The sequence below is a fragment of the Gymnoscopelus braueri genome (genome assembly GCF_963280865.1).
Source record: "Gymnoscopelus braueri genome assembly, chromosome: 12".
Classification (NCBI taxonomy): domain Eukaryota; kingdom Metazoa; phylum Chordata; class Actinopteri; order Myctophiformes; family Myctophidae; genus Gymnoscopelus; species Gymnoscopelus braueri.
Window position 1 is genome coordinate 4,375,650 of NC_137614.1, and position 13,962 is coordinate 4,389,611.

Here is a 13,962-nt window from a genome sequence, read left to right on the forward strand (position 1 = left end):
CTGTGATTGGCCAGTGTCACATGACACATGTGCATAGCCCTATATAAGCAACATAAATTTGTTTTTTTTTAGTTATGGTTTTGTCCAACATAAAGAGTGTTTCAATAAATGTATTTATCTTTTGTACATGATTGATCGACTCCATTCAGTATTGTGGTTAGCTAGGAAGACACCGCCCACTTCACACAGGGTGTGATTTTTTTATATATTCAAAGATTTGCACAAATGTTCAAGATTTTTCAAAAATAGCAGATCTACAAGCTCATAGTGCGGCACTCGGTGGCGCTTGTAGATCAGCTATTTTTGAATAGCAGAAGAAATCTAAAATGACACAGATGCGTTTCCCGGATTGAATGGGATAACCAAACGGTATCACTTACACCACCAATAAGTATGCTACAGTTACATCCAATGATGTGTGGGTGTGTCACAGTGCTGATTTTGTCGACTAAAACTATGACGAAAAATGTTGGTCGACTACCTTTTTACACTGACGAAAACTAAATAATAACTAAATGAAAACTAAGCTATGATGACTAAGACTAAATATAATGATAATTTCGTCAACAAATAAAAACTAGACTAAAATGTTAGTGAGGGACGAGTGGAGAAGAGAAAGACAACTAAAAGACAAGTCATTTTATGTTTGGTTGCGCTCGGGTGTTAAAATAGCCGATCAACAAGATCACAACACGCCGCGACGCGTTGTGATCTTGATGCAACCAAGTGTAAAATCAGCCATTACCACACCATCAAGGCACCGCCAAAATACATTTTAGTCGACTAAATCAACTGTAGATTTAGTCGACTATAATCTTATGATATTTAGTCGACTAAAACTAGACTAAAGGTAAAACATTTCAAATGAATAGAATATGACTAAAACTAAATGGAATTTCATTCAAAAGACTATGACTAAAACTGAATCGAAATTTGCTGTCAAAATCAACACTGGTGTGTGTGTCAGCTTCCAGTGTATTTGAACTGAGTATATGGCACCTTGTATCTCTGCCGTCTTCTGCCACTGTTTGCTTTGCTGCTGAAGGTCACTCTGGAGGCCGACGATTTCGCCCTCGTACTTGCTGGCGATCTGACGCCATTTGTCCACATCCTTGGTGACGGTTGCTAGGTTACTCTGGACGGTGGTGACCTTGGCGGTGGCCGCCTCCAGGGCGCGGCGCAGCGACTTCACCTCGTCCTGTGCGCCCTGCAGTTCCTTGCGCGAACCGTTGGAGGCGTCGTCTCGCTGCTGCTTAAGACCTCCCACTTCATCTTGGAGCTGCCTCAGCTGACCTGCAACGCAACGAAGACAATGTTTATTATTATCAAGTGCAGTGGTGGAAAGTAACTAAGTAGATGTACTCAAGCACTGTACTTAAGTACAATTTTGAGGTATTTTTACTTTCCTGGAGTATTTCCAATTTTCTGTACTTTTACTTCTACTCCACTACATCTCAGAGGCAAATATTGTACTTTTACTCCTCTACAATTATTTGAAAACTTGAGTTACTAGTTACTTTGTAGATTTGGATTACTATTACAAAACATACATTAACCACTTCAGCCCTATATGCATTTTGGCCATTTGAAAATAGCTGATCTACAAGCTCATCGCAACGCATTGTGAGCTTGTCGACGCATTGTGAGCTTGTCGATCTGCTATTTTCAAAAGAGCTATTTTTATACATTTGAAAACTTGAAACGGGACATTCTACATAATGAGTACTTTCTACTTTTGGTACTTTAAGTACATTTTGATGCCAATACTTTTGTACTTTTACAATCTATCTTTTGTGCATACTGTATGTGAACTCAGACCCCACTGAAGTGAACCTTAGCCATCTGGGCTTGCCATAGACGGATGGCGTGTGCCAACCCTACACTTGAACTCTAGTGTGAACAGACAGAGTTTAGTTTAATTTGAAAATGGCCAGAACTCAAGCATAGAAAATCGGCTAAAGTGGCAGTTTTCAAGATGTTTTGGCCATTATCTCTGGAACAGAAGGTCCAATCTGCTCAGTTCAAAGCTTGTTGGATGCGTGACTTTGAGGACATTAAGCACATGATGACCTTTCGGGCCGTCAATGGCGAACGATTTAACACTGGTTGCTTGTTTCTTCCAGAACCTGGCAACTCGTGTTGCCAGAATCTGGAAACAAGCAACCAGTGTTAAATCGTTCGCCATTGACGGCAGCCTCGCAGATAGTTTCAACGCATGTTTGACTATCATGAGACTCTACTATGAATACTAGTAGTGAAAAAAACAACTTTGCGTCGGTTATAATAGACGAATTTCCCTTAGCCACGCGCTCCCATTATGACAACGGAGGGGGTTTAAAAAATGACGACAGGGGAATATATGAAAAAAAAGAACGCTACTTTTCACATCGGTAGGTGAGTAACGAGACATCAAAGATAACACTTAATTTGTCCGGAATTCTCCTTTAAAACAATATAACCTTGTAAAAGCTTGGTCAGTTTTGCAGACTCTTCTGCTCGCTGCTTGTTCTCGTGTCTTTCGTCGTCCAGGTGACCTATATGGACGTAAAGTTCATGGTTTCATCATGTCAGCATGCGTGTGTGTGTGTGTGTGTGCGCGCGCGCATGCGCGTGCGAGTGAATAGGCTCTATGCACAGCAGTCATATTGGAAATAATTGGGCCTCTTCCTCACTTCCTTCACAGCTTATACCACTCATACTAATTAAGGCTCTGTTCCATTTAGTGTAGCACAGTGGTTCTCTGTTTTTTAATTTCAAGGACCCCCATAACTCTGAGAGTGTACAAATAGAACCAAATGTTCTATTCGTACACTCTCGTACACTTTGAGACCCACTGGTGTAGCAGAGTGTTTCCAGTGAGCCAACATGCACAATATCAGCACCCTGACTCTGTTTAGACCAGAATGGAACAGAGCCTTCATTAGTATCATTGGTAACACCTGTGAAGGAAGTAAGGAAGAGGCTCATTTTCTCTCCAATATAGCTGCTGTGCATCTAAGAGCCTATAGAGTACAGAAGTCCTGACGTCACTCGTTCATCCCCTGGGTCGTAAAGTAATTTCTCTATGGAGAATAACATGGGGTCATCTTAGAATCGTCTCATATAAGAATTGTGGTCCAAAAATAAACAAACTGTCTTGGCGATATAGATTGTATCGTTTATGATAGTCAGTCACTCATATTTGATACAGTCAGTTTCTGGCGAAAATTTTACTAATTCGGCGGAAGTAACATTATCGTTTTCTCACCGTCAGTTGATGCTTCATATCCATAAGAGTCAAACCGCCGGGGTCATTTGTTTATTTTTGGAACACAGTTCTTATTTGACGCAATATTAAACACGTCTATGGGAATTCAGAATGGAGGAAAAAAAACGCGACCCAGGTAGGATGTGTAAATTACATCAGATTTCGGTGCTCTATTGTATTACCTTGTAGCTCTATGCATGTGCGTCTTTCGGAACCGGCGAGCTCCTGAGCTTCCCGGAGTTGGTCGTTCAAGTGCTGGATGACCTTCTCCTGGTCGCCTGGTGGTGAGCCCACGTCGTTGGAGTGCTTCAGCTCCTCTGAGAGGAACAACAACAGAAAAGGAGGAGCGTTCAGATCGGGGCGAATATTATTCAAAAAGATTCAAATGTTTACGATTTTTCTAAAATAGCAGATCTACAAGCTCATAGTGCGGCACTCGGTGGCGCTTGTAGATCTGCTATTTTCGAATAGCCCAAAGAAATCTAAAATGACACAGATGCGTTCCTGATCTTAATGGATTAAACCATACTCTGAGTTGCTGAACCAAAGGACCGAACCATAGAACCATAGAACCATAGAACCAAAGAACCAAATCTCACAATCTGGGAACCCATCGCCAAATGAAAATGAAAAACAGCGCCCTCTGCTGTTTTTTACTATCTCACTTGGCTCTGGGAGGAAGTCGACGTAGCACACGTACGCAAGGAAACCGGGGTTTTGGTCTGCCTTCAGCCTTTCACTTCCGGTGGTGCGACTATGTTTTCATTCCCACTAACAATATTTCTACACGGAACACTAACACCACTTCTCCCAGAGAACATGGATCGTTTTGGTTATAAGCCCACTTGTTTCTATGATGAAAGAGCAAGTTAAAATGTGAATATCTTTCCGTGGTTTTGTCTGCTCCGAGGACCCTATTGTTAAATGAGTTTCGGTTTGTTTCTAGTGGGGAAGGATCGGCAGACACGTAAATCCCGCCCACTACATTTGATTGGGTAAAGTGCGACCTGCTTCCTGATCTGAAGGCACGCCCACTTGTAGGCCAGTGCGTACGCGATATGACGAACCCCCCCGACAGATTCAAACGCAGAGCAGAATCTGTTCGTGAGAGATTAAAATCTCTAGACCAGGGGTCTTCAACAGGGGGTCCGGGAGCCCTAGAGGGTCCTCAGAGTCACTCCAGGGGGTCCGCCAAATCTTTGTGATAGGATTTTTTTTTATTAACCACTTGAACCCTAGCATCCCTTTTCTGAAGAGAACTTTAGCAGATCTACAAGCTCACAACGCCTCACGCTGCGAGGCGTTGTGAGCTTGTAGATCGGCTATTTTCAGCAAAATGGTTTGGTGTAGAGGGAAAAAAGAGAATACACATTAACATGAATCCAACACAACACTACAAAATGATAGTGTTGTCAAACAAGTCTATGAAGCTATCTATGAGAAATATTAATCCTCAACACAATGTGCTACTTTATACTATATTTATGTAGTGGGGGGGTCCCTGCTTCATCTCGCTCTCAGCTAGGGGGTCCTTGGGCTGAAAAACGTCATAGACCCCTTGCTCTAGACTGTTCATTCTGGCTCAGTCCTAAATATCAAATTTAGCCAAGGCTGACATGTTAAGATCATTTCCCAAGGTGTTAAAAAAAGAGGGCCTATTACAGAAAACTAATTGCTGATCCAGAAATAGAATATAGGAATAGAATATTATATTGTCTCTGTCTCTGGGTGGAAACCTCATACTGTATGTCCAAAACTGTTACTTTTCAGGATTCAAATAAAAAGCTTGTAGATCTGCTACTTTTGATGCTGAGAAAATGGAGATAAGAGGTTTCTATATGCTGTCTTTTCTCCCTGTGTGTTCGTTCCCACAGCAGCGTGTCACTGCAATGGTGAAAGGTAACTAAGTACATTTACTCAAATAATTTTGAGGTACTTTTACTTTACTTGAGTATGTCCTTTTTTAATACTTTATTATATTTCTACCCCACTACATATCTCAGAGGCAAATGTTGTATTTTTTACTCCAATACAATTCTTTATTTATTCCGTTACAAGCAACTTTGTAGATGTCAATTATTAACACAAAACATACATTAACCAATTGCGTCACACCTGAGCTTGTAGATCGGCTACTTTTGAAAATAATTTGAAATGGGACTTTCTGCATACTGAGCACTTCTACTTAAAAGTATATTTTGATGGCAATTCTTTTGCAGTTATACTTAAGAAAAAAAATAAAGCAGGACTTTTATGTGTAATTGTATTTCTACATTGTGGTATTGCTACTCTTACTTAAAGGACCTCCATTATAAGATGGCACCATGTCTGTCTATTCACTGTGTCTCAGGAGGACTGCATGTGGACAGTTCAGAAACCTGCCTACCAGTGAGTGACATCATCCATCACAATGGCTTCTATTTCAGCATGCTAACGTTCAAGATAGAGAAACGCCTGCCGTTTCTATTAGCTTGGATTCTTCATCCATGATGTCACTGGTAGGCAGGTTTCTGAACTTGTCCACAGCTCACTAACAGTGTTGCCAGATTCTGTGAGAGAAACAAGCAACCAGGTCTAGGAAAACCAGCCCAAAAGAAGCAACTATGGGCCACATGAGTACTTTAACATGTACATCAGCTATTTGAAAATAGCAGATCTACAAGCTCACAACACTGCGACGTGTTGTGAGCTTGTAGATCGGCTATTTTCAAATAAAATCTTGTGGGGAAATTATAATAAGCAGATCTGGCAACCCTGCTCACTAATGAGAGACAGAGTGAGTAGACAGAAATGGTGTCATCTTATAATGAGCATTAGGGTCAAGCCGGTACTTAGAGTACTGCTTTAACCCAGTCAATCCGGGAACGCATCTGTGTCGTTTTAGATTTCTTTAGTCTACTCGGAAATATTAATAATAATTTTTAAATCATAAGAATTTGGGCAAATTTCTGAATATACTTTTTTTAAGCAAACATTTTTTTACTCATCTAAAAATATTGTGTTCCAGGGACCCCCCCAGAAGCAAATACTGGAGTTAAAAATGTTCGCTTTGAAAAAATATATATATTCAAAGATTTGCACAAATGTTCACGATTTTAAGAAAATAGAAGATCAACAAGCTCATAGAGCTCTATGAGCTTGTAGATCTGCTATTTTGGAATAGCCCAAATGAATCTAAAATGACACAGATGCGTTCCCGGTCTTAATGGATTAAGTAAAAAAAAAAAAACATCCACCACTGGTGCAGACACAGTAGAGAGCAGGTTGAACAATGGGCCAAACAGAGAATGCACTGTGCTTTCTAGGGCTTGGAAAGAAGTCCCATGCAGGCTTCGCATGAATACCCAGTGGATGTTTTTATCCCTCTTTAATCTGCTGCGGCTAGAAAAAGAGATGAGATCACTCCAGCTAACAGGCCCAGCCTTTCGGCTGCAGGCAAAAACAGGAGACGGAACAGGTCAAGTATTTACACCATAAATGGACACATCACACTGTCCATGACATCACTGTGAAATGCTATATTAGTGCTGAAAACAGCTGTTTCACCGTCTCTCCTACACGCAATCAGACACCAGTGGCGTAAAGTAACTAAGTACATTTACTCAAGTGCTGCTACTTAAGTACGATGTTGAGGTGTTCTTACTTAATTTTCAGTACTTTTACTTCTACTCCACTACATCTCAGAGGCAAATATTGTACTTTTACTCCACTACAATTATTTGAAAACTTTAGTTGCTAGTTACTTTGTAGATTTTCATTATTATTACAAAACATACATTAACCACTTCAGCCCTATATACATTTCGGCCATTTTCAAAAGATTTATAGACAACTATTTTGATATACAAAATACTTTTGTACTTTTGAATTCCGGACTTTTACTTGTAATGGAGTATTTCTACATTGCAGTATTGATACTTTTACTTAAGTACAACATTTGAGTACTTTTTTCCACCGCTGTCAGAGACACACACACACACACACACACACTAACCTCAGAATCTGAATATTCTCCTAATTGCAAGTCTAACTAAAATTTTTTTTTTTGCCATAAAACCATTTCTCTTGTGAGGGATGTAGCGCGCACACACACACACACTTATGTTAATAGACATATCTAAAATGTGTGTGTGTGTGTGTGTGTGTGTGTGTGTGTGTGTGTGTGTGTGTGTGTGTGTGTGTGTGTGTGTGTGTGTGTGTAGAGACTGCTGGAGGCTGGTGGCGCCCCCCCCTGGCTCAAGCACATGACTGGCCTGCTGTGTGCCAGATTGAAGATGAGAGGGCAGAATGTTCAGCCCTCAGGATCTGCTGTCTACAGGGCTTTGACTGTGTGTGTGTGTGTGTGTGTGTGTGTGTGTGTGTGTGTGTGTGTGTGTGTGTGTGTGTGTGTGTGTGTGTGTGTGTGTGTGTGTGTGTGTGTGTGCTGTCTACAGGGCTTTGACTGTGTGGGTGTGTGTGTGTGTGTGTGTGTGTGTGTGTGTGTGTGTGTGTGTGTGTGTGTGTGTGTGTGTGTGTGTGTGTGTGTGTGTGTGTGTGTGTGTGCGTACTTGTATTTCCATACTTGTGAGGGCCAATCCCCAGTACAGCAGCATTTGAGAAATATTTTGAGGACCAATTTCCCTGTCCTCACAAGAGAAATGGTTGGTTTTATAGTAAAAGAAAAAAAAAAGAGGTTAGGCTTACAATTAGGGGAAGTTAGCGGCTAAGATTGATTTAGAGGTTTAGGTTTAGGAGTTGGGGTTAGAGTTTTTCCTTATAAAGAAAATAGCTGATCTATGAGCTTATAGATCTGCCTATTTGGGGCTATTTTCAGCTACTTTCAATGCTGTGCTAAATGTTGTATGTCCTCACCAGTATAGTAATACATACGTGTGTGTGTGTGTGTGTGTGTGTGTGTGTGTGTGTTGCAGAATGTGAGTGGGTTAACTGTATGTGCTGTGTGTGACAGATGAATGCCCTCGAGTGTGTGTTCATTTTGTGCAAATACGTGTGTATGCAAAACTGAGAGAGGCTGCATGAGAGAGGCCGTCTGTGTGCATGTGCATGTGTGTGTGTGTGTGTGTGTGTGTGTGTGTGTGTGTGTGTGTGTGTGTGTGTGTGTGTGTGTGTCTCTGTCAACGGTAGCTAATAGTAGTAATTGCTACCCAGTGGTGGAAAAAGAACTCAAATGTGTTACTTTAAAAGTATCAATACTGCAATGTAGAAATACTCTGTTGCAAGTAAATGTCTGCAATTAAAAAATTACTTGAGTAAAAGTACAAAAGTATTGGTATCAAAATGTACTTACAGTACCAAATGTAGAACGTACTCATTATGCAGAATGTCCCATTTCACAAGTATAATATAAAATAGTAATTCAAATATAAAAATCCTTTGAAAATAGCCGATCTACAAGCTCACAATGCGTCGCGATGTAAAACTTGTAAACTTGTAGATCGGCTATTTTCAAATGGCCAAATATTTAGAAGATTTTTGATTATTAATTTGATTAATTATTAATAATCTAAATCTGAGAGGTAATCAGCAACTAAAGCTGCAAAAATAAATGTAGTGGAGTAAAATGTACAACATTTACCTCTGTAGTGTAGCAGAAGTATAAAGTATCAAGACATGGAAATACTCAAGTGAAGTAAAATTAGCTACCCTGAAATTGTACTTAAGTACAGTACCAAATGTGTCAAACTTTTTTTTAATCTTGGATGACACGGCCATTATGTCTAGGTTCAAAGGGTCAAAGTGTGACACAGACAATAATGGGATTTCACAGCGTCTAAAAATAGCCCTCAGAGTAGCTGGGTCATTGAGCTTTATACTGCCTCAGAGCCACTAACGGAAGATGCAACAACACTTCTTTTACAGCACAGTGTAGAGGTGCTACAGTCAACCAAACCCATTGAATTCATCTATAATTTTTTTTTAAAGATCCAGTTTAACCCTTTAACCCATTAACTCTTTGACTGCGGACGACGCGATAACGCGTCAAGTGCTACTTTGTCCAGTTGGCCGTCGACGCGCTCGACGCGCTGGACGCGCGTTCATTGTTTAATCTCTGATTGCGCTATGCTGCTTAATATTCAATGTTATTCTCAAGTTCCACTTACTTCACGGACATCTGCATCCGGTTTCATGGCCTGGATTCCGTTTCCGGTTTTTGATTTTTTTCCCCAGTCATTTTCGTCCAAAATAGGTAAATAAACGGGTTTTCACACGGTATAACGGACAAACGGACAGCTTCTCTTCTATAATCTATGGTCTGGGTGACGATCAGTCATCGCCGTCGTGCATCACAACGTAATTTTCGCTGATCAAAACAATCTGGGTGACGTCACATCCGTTTTCATGTTTTTCCTTGTCTAATCTATGAAGAAGGGTGAGAGAGACCCAACGACATGATCACGCTGTCATGTGCTGCTCTCTGGTGGCCGATTTGTGCTGGGTCTTTATATTATGTGTCCTTAAATTATTTTCATGAGAAAAATTCAAAATAAAAAAATAAAAAAACACGAAAATTGCTGGCACTGGGGGAGTACTTTATGAAAATACTCTGGCAGTCAAAGAGTTAAGACCTGATGCCGATTCTAAAAATGTTTTCTAAATCATTTTTTTGAAAAAAATACATTCAAAGATTTGAAAACATTTTCACGTAAAAATAAATAATTAGCAGATCTACAAGCTCGTAGCGCGGCACTCGGTGCCGCGCTATGAGCTTGTAGATCTGCTATTTTTGAATAGCCCAAAGAAATCTTAAAATGACACACAGATGCGTTCCGGGTCTTAAAGGGTTAAAGGACAACTTTTTTTTTACAACAAGGGCTCTTTTATTAGTTTGTAATGATAATAATTAACAGATTCCATTTGGTCCATTATTGGTAAATACTAATAGTCATGAACGCACCCTCCGATTTCCGTGAGGCTGCTGCGTTCATGACTATTTACCAATGGACCGAATGCCCCCGCCCCCCACAATTTTTTTTTTAACACTCATCTTTTAATTATAATCATTACAAACTAATAAAATAACCCTTGTTGTAAAAAAAACTAAGTTGTCCTTTAGGACCGGGAAAGCATCATTTGTGTCATTCTAAGATTTCATTTGGCTATTCAAAAATAGCAGATATACAAGCTCATAGCGCGGCAGCTTGTAGATCTGCTATTTTTTTTTAACTCATTGCCTGCCAATAACGCATATATGCGTTTTTAGAAGAAAAAAAAAATTGACCCAAAGACCAAGGAGATATGATTTTTCGAAGATCTAGACTCCTATCCACTTCCTTGTTAACTTAAAACTAAAATTATGTATCTCTCTCGGCTCCTGAGTACTTTTAGTTTTTTCAATGAAAAATCTCTGGCAGACAACTGCAAAAAATCTGAAATCATTCTTGGCAGGCAATGAGTTTTAAACGTAAAGATTTTTGCAGATCTTACAATATATATTTTTTTAAAGCGAACATTTGTAAAAAATATTTAGTTCCAGGGACGCCCCAGAAGCAAAGGTTTGAGTTACAAATGTCCGCTTTAAAAAAATAATAATTAAAACATTTGCTAAAAAATTCATTAGTTTTCTAAAATAGCAGATCTACAAGCTCGGTGCCGCGCTATGAGCTTGTAGATCTGCTATTTTTGAATAGCCAAAGAAATCTTAAAATGACACGGATGCGTTCCCGGATTGAATGGGTTAATAATGAAATAATTGATACAAATAAATAAATAGCAGATTCACAAGCTCACAATGAGTCACACCATGACGAGTTATGAGCTTGTCGATTGGCTATTTTTGCACGGCACCGTCATATGACGAAGTATAAAATATATAGGTCTTGAGTGGTTCATCGGACTAATCGAGTCTATTAAAAAAATACATTTGAATCAAATTTGTTTTTGTCGGGCGGAAACTGGATTCAAATTCAAAAATAGCAAAAGTAGACGATCAGCTACTGTATGTATGATCAAGTAGAGTGTTCATTTACACAAAAAACACAACAAGTTTACATATGGAGATACAAGGTTTCTGCCCGACAACAACAATATAAAAGTTTCAGCTTCAACAAAGTAATTGATAGAATAAGAAGATCATCAATGGCAGTGGTGGAAAAAGTACTCAAATGTTTTACTTAAGTAAAAGTATCAATACTGCAATGTAGAAGTACTCTGTTACGGGTAAAAGTCCGGAATTAAAAATTTACTTGAGTAAAAGTACAAAAGTATTGGCATCCAAATGTACTTAAAAGTACCAAAAGTAAAAGCACTAAAATGTTTGAAAATAGCCGATCTACAAGCTCACAACGCGTCGCATCGAGCTTCTAGATCGGCTATTTTCAAATAGCCTCGGTATAAAATAGGGCTAAAGTGGTTAATGTATGTTTTATAATGTAATCATTTAAATCTGCAAAGCAACTAGTAACTAAAGTTTTCAAATAATTGTAGTGGAGTAGAAGTACAATATTTGCCTCTGAGGTGTAGTGGAGTAGAAGTAAGAGTACAGACAATTGGAAATACTCTTGCAAAGTAAAAGTACCTCAAAACTGTACTTGAGTACAGTACTAGGTATTTTTAGCACATAATATGCTGAAGGGTAAAGCGGAACTAATCTTCTTCCAATTTCTCCAATTTGTCAGGAGGATGCCCGTGTCAGCATGGTTCAGATTCTACCATTGATCTCTCCTCAGCAGCTGATGAGGAGAATATTAGCCCTGGCATCACATTACAGCTGGAGAATGTGATATGTAATTGCGGCTGAAGCCATATCTCTGTCAAAAGGAAATTGCTGTGCATACCTCGGGTCAAAACATGCCACGCTGTGAACAGCCTGTGTTCTGTTCAATTGCAGGGCAGCGCTGCCAATTTATTCTTCACACAAAATGTGTTTAGTAACACGTCTAACATGGTCTACATCACCTTTATCCAATTTCCCCCCTATTTCAATCTTTTCTGATATCAGTTTTCTGTATTTTAAAAGGTGTTTTCTGCAGTGGTGTAAAGTCACTAAGTATATTTACTCAAGTACTGCACTTTACTGGAGCATTTCCCCATGTTCAATACTTCTCCTTCTACTCCACAACATCTCAGAGGCAAATATTGTACTTTTACTCCACTACAATTATTTGACAGCCTTAGTTACTTTGCAGATTTTGATTATTATCACAAAACATACAGTAACCACTTCAGCCCTATATATATTTCGGCCATTTGAAAATAGCCGATCTACAAGCTCGAGCTTGTAGATCTGCTATCTACAAAGTTTTTTTTATACATGTCGAACTTGTAAAATGGGACATTCTGCACAATGAGTACTTTTACTTATGGTACTTTAAGTATATTTTGATGCCAATACCTTTGTACTTTTACTCAAATAAGTTTTGATTACCGGACTTTTACTTGTAACACGAGTATTTCTACACTGCAGTATTGATACTTTTACTTAAGTAAAAAAAAAAAGTGCTTTTTCCACCACTGGTTATCTGTATATTAAAATCAGTTATAATTTTAATATATTAAAAGCTGATTTCCATATACTGAAATTGGCGTTAACAACAATCAATCACAGCCACAGTGTCGCAGCTAATAAAAGCATCTGTGTTGGCCCCTATGCTAGGAGAAAGAAATCGATACCGGGACAGCCTTCCAAGGAATTGCCTTAAATCTAATTTCCCACACAGCAAAGTGTGAGCTCCCAAAGTTTAGACATTTCCGCAGCTATTTCCATGAGTACTGACTGACACCCATATCTCATTTTCATTTTTTAAAGCCAATGTCAAAGGGCAGAACAGTCTCCATCATCAGATAAGTCAAATATTGCCATGTCATTCACCCCAGTTCCATCTGTCAAATGAACATTTAGAGAGCTGTGTGCAATACCTTTAATGAGAGGGACATTATTCACAGGCTCGCTCAGCTCTTTCTTATCCATGTTTCTTATCTGTAACAAAAGAACCATAATATTACATCAGCGTAGAGAGCAGTCACACTGACAGCACACTAAGAGTGATTTGGATCTAATGTACAATTCACGGTACATTAGATAAATGTGTTCAATAAACAACAGGATAAGATGGAAAGCAGTCAATGTTTGCTTACATTTCATAATGGAAAAATAATGATAATAACGTTTACTTGTGTCCACATAACATAAACAAAGTACTTTCAAAAGTAGCCTGTGTCATTGTTTTGAAACTGTATAATATTAAGTGCCGATATGAACATTGTCTAGAATAAATAAAATATTCCACAGAGAATGTTATAATATGATCACAGTAACACTGAAAGAAGAAGCATAACCGGCTCTAATATTACCTTAGATGTCCTGTTAGTTGGGCACTACGTGCTGCCTGGCATGAACAGCTCTGAAGAACTGTCTGATTCCTCAGATGCGAAACGGAACAGTCCATGTGACGCATGGTGAGGGGGGGGGAACCAACCACACGCAGCACTGGCATTCCAAATTCTCCACAAATTCCCAGCTACTGTGGAGCCAAACGCAGAGAAGACAGCAGACACGTTCAGCCAATAAGGACAAATACCGCAACAGCTGTGACATTAGCACATAAACGTAAAAAGAAAAAAGAACACCCACCTTCTAAACGATTCCCCCCCTTCATCCTGGGCTGGGTTGGAGGGGTCCCTGCATGCAGCCTCTCCTCCTCCACCACTAGGTCATGGTGCATCGGCGTAGTCGTGCACCTCGGAAGAGGCTGCAGCTGCATACTGAGAGACAGAGA

At 39.5% G+C, this 13,962-nt stretch overlaps 1 protein-coding gene across 2 annotated transcripts in view; it reads right to left on the minus strand.

Moving 5' to 3' along the window:
* The window catches only part of slmapb (sarcolemma associated protein b), a 30,285-nt gene extending 16,583 nt beyond the window's left edge, over nucleotides 1-13,702 (minus strand). For both annotated transcript variants that reach the window (XM_080445336.1, XM_080445335.1), the window contains exons 1-5: nucleotides 13,538-13,702; nucleotides 13,103-13,163; nucleotides 3,430-3,564; nucleotides 2,460-2,534; nucleotides 1,000-1,293 (exon numbers count right to left, since the gene is read on the minus strand). In XM_080445336.1, coding sequence (XP_080301462.1) covers nucleotides 1,000-1,293; nucleotides 2,460-2,534; nucleotides 3,430-3,564; nucleotides 13,103-13,154 — 556 coding nt within the window. In that variant the 5' untranslated portion in view covers nucleotides 13,155-13,163; nucleotides 13,538-13,702. The remainder of the gene's footprint in view (nucleotides 1-999; nucleotides 1,294-2,459; nucleotides 2,535-3,429; nucleotides 3,565-13,102; nucleotides 13,164-13,537) is intronic.
* Between the last annotated feature and the right edge of the window lie 260 nt (nucleotides 13,703-13,962).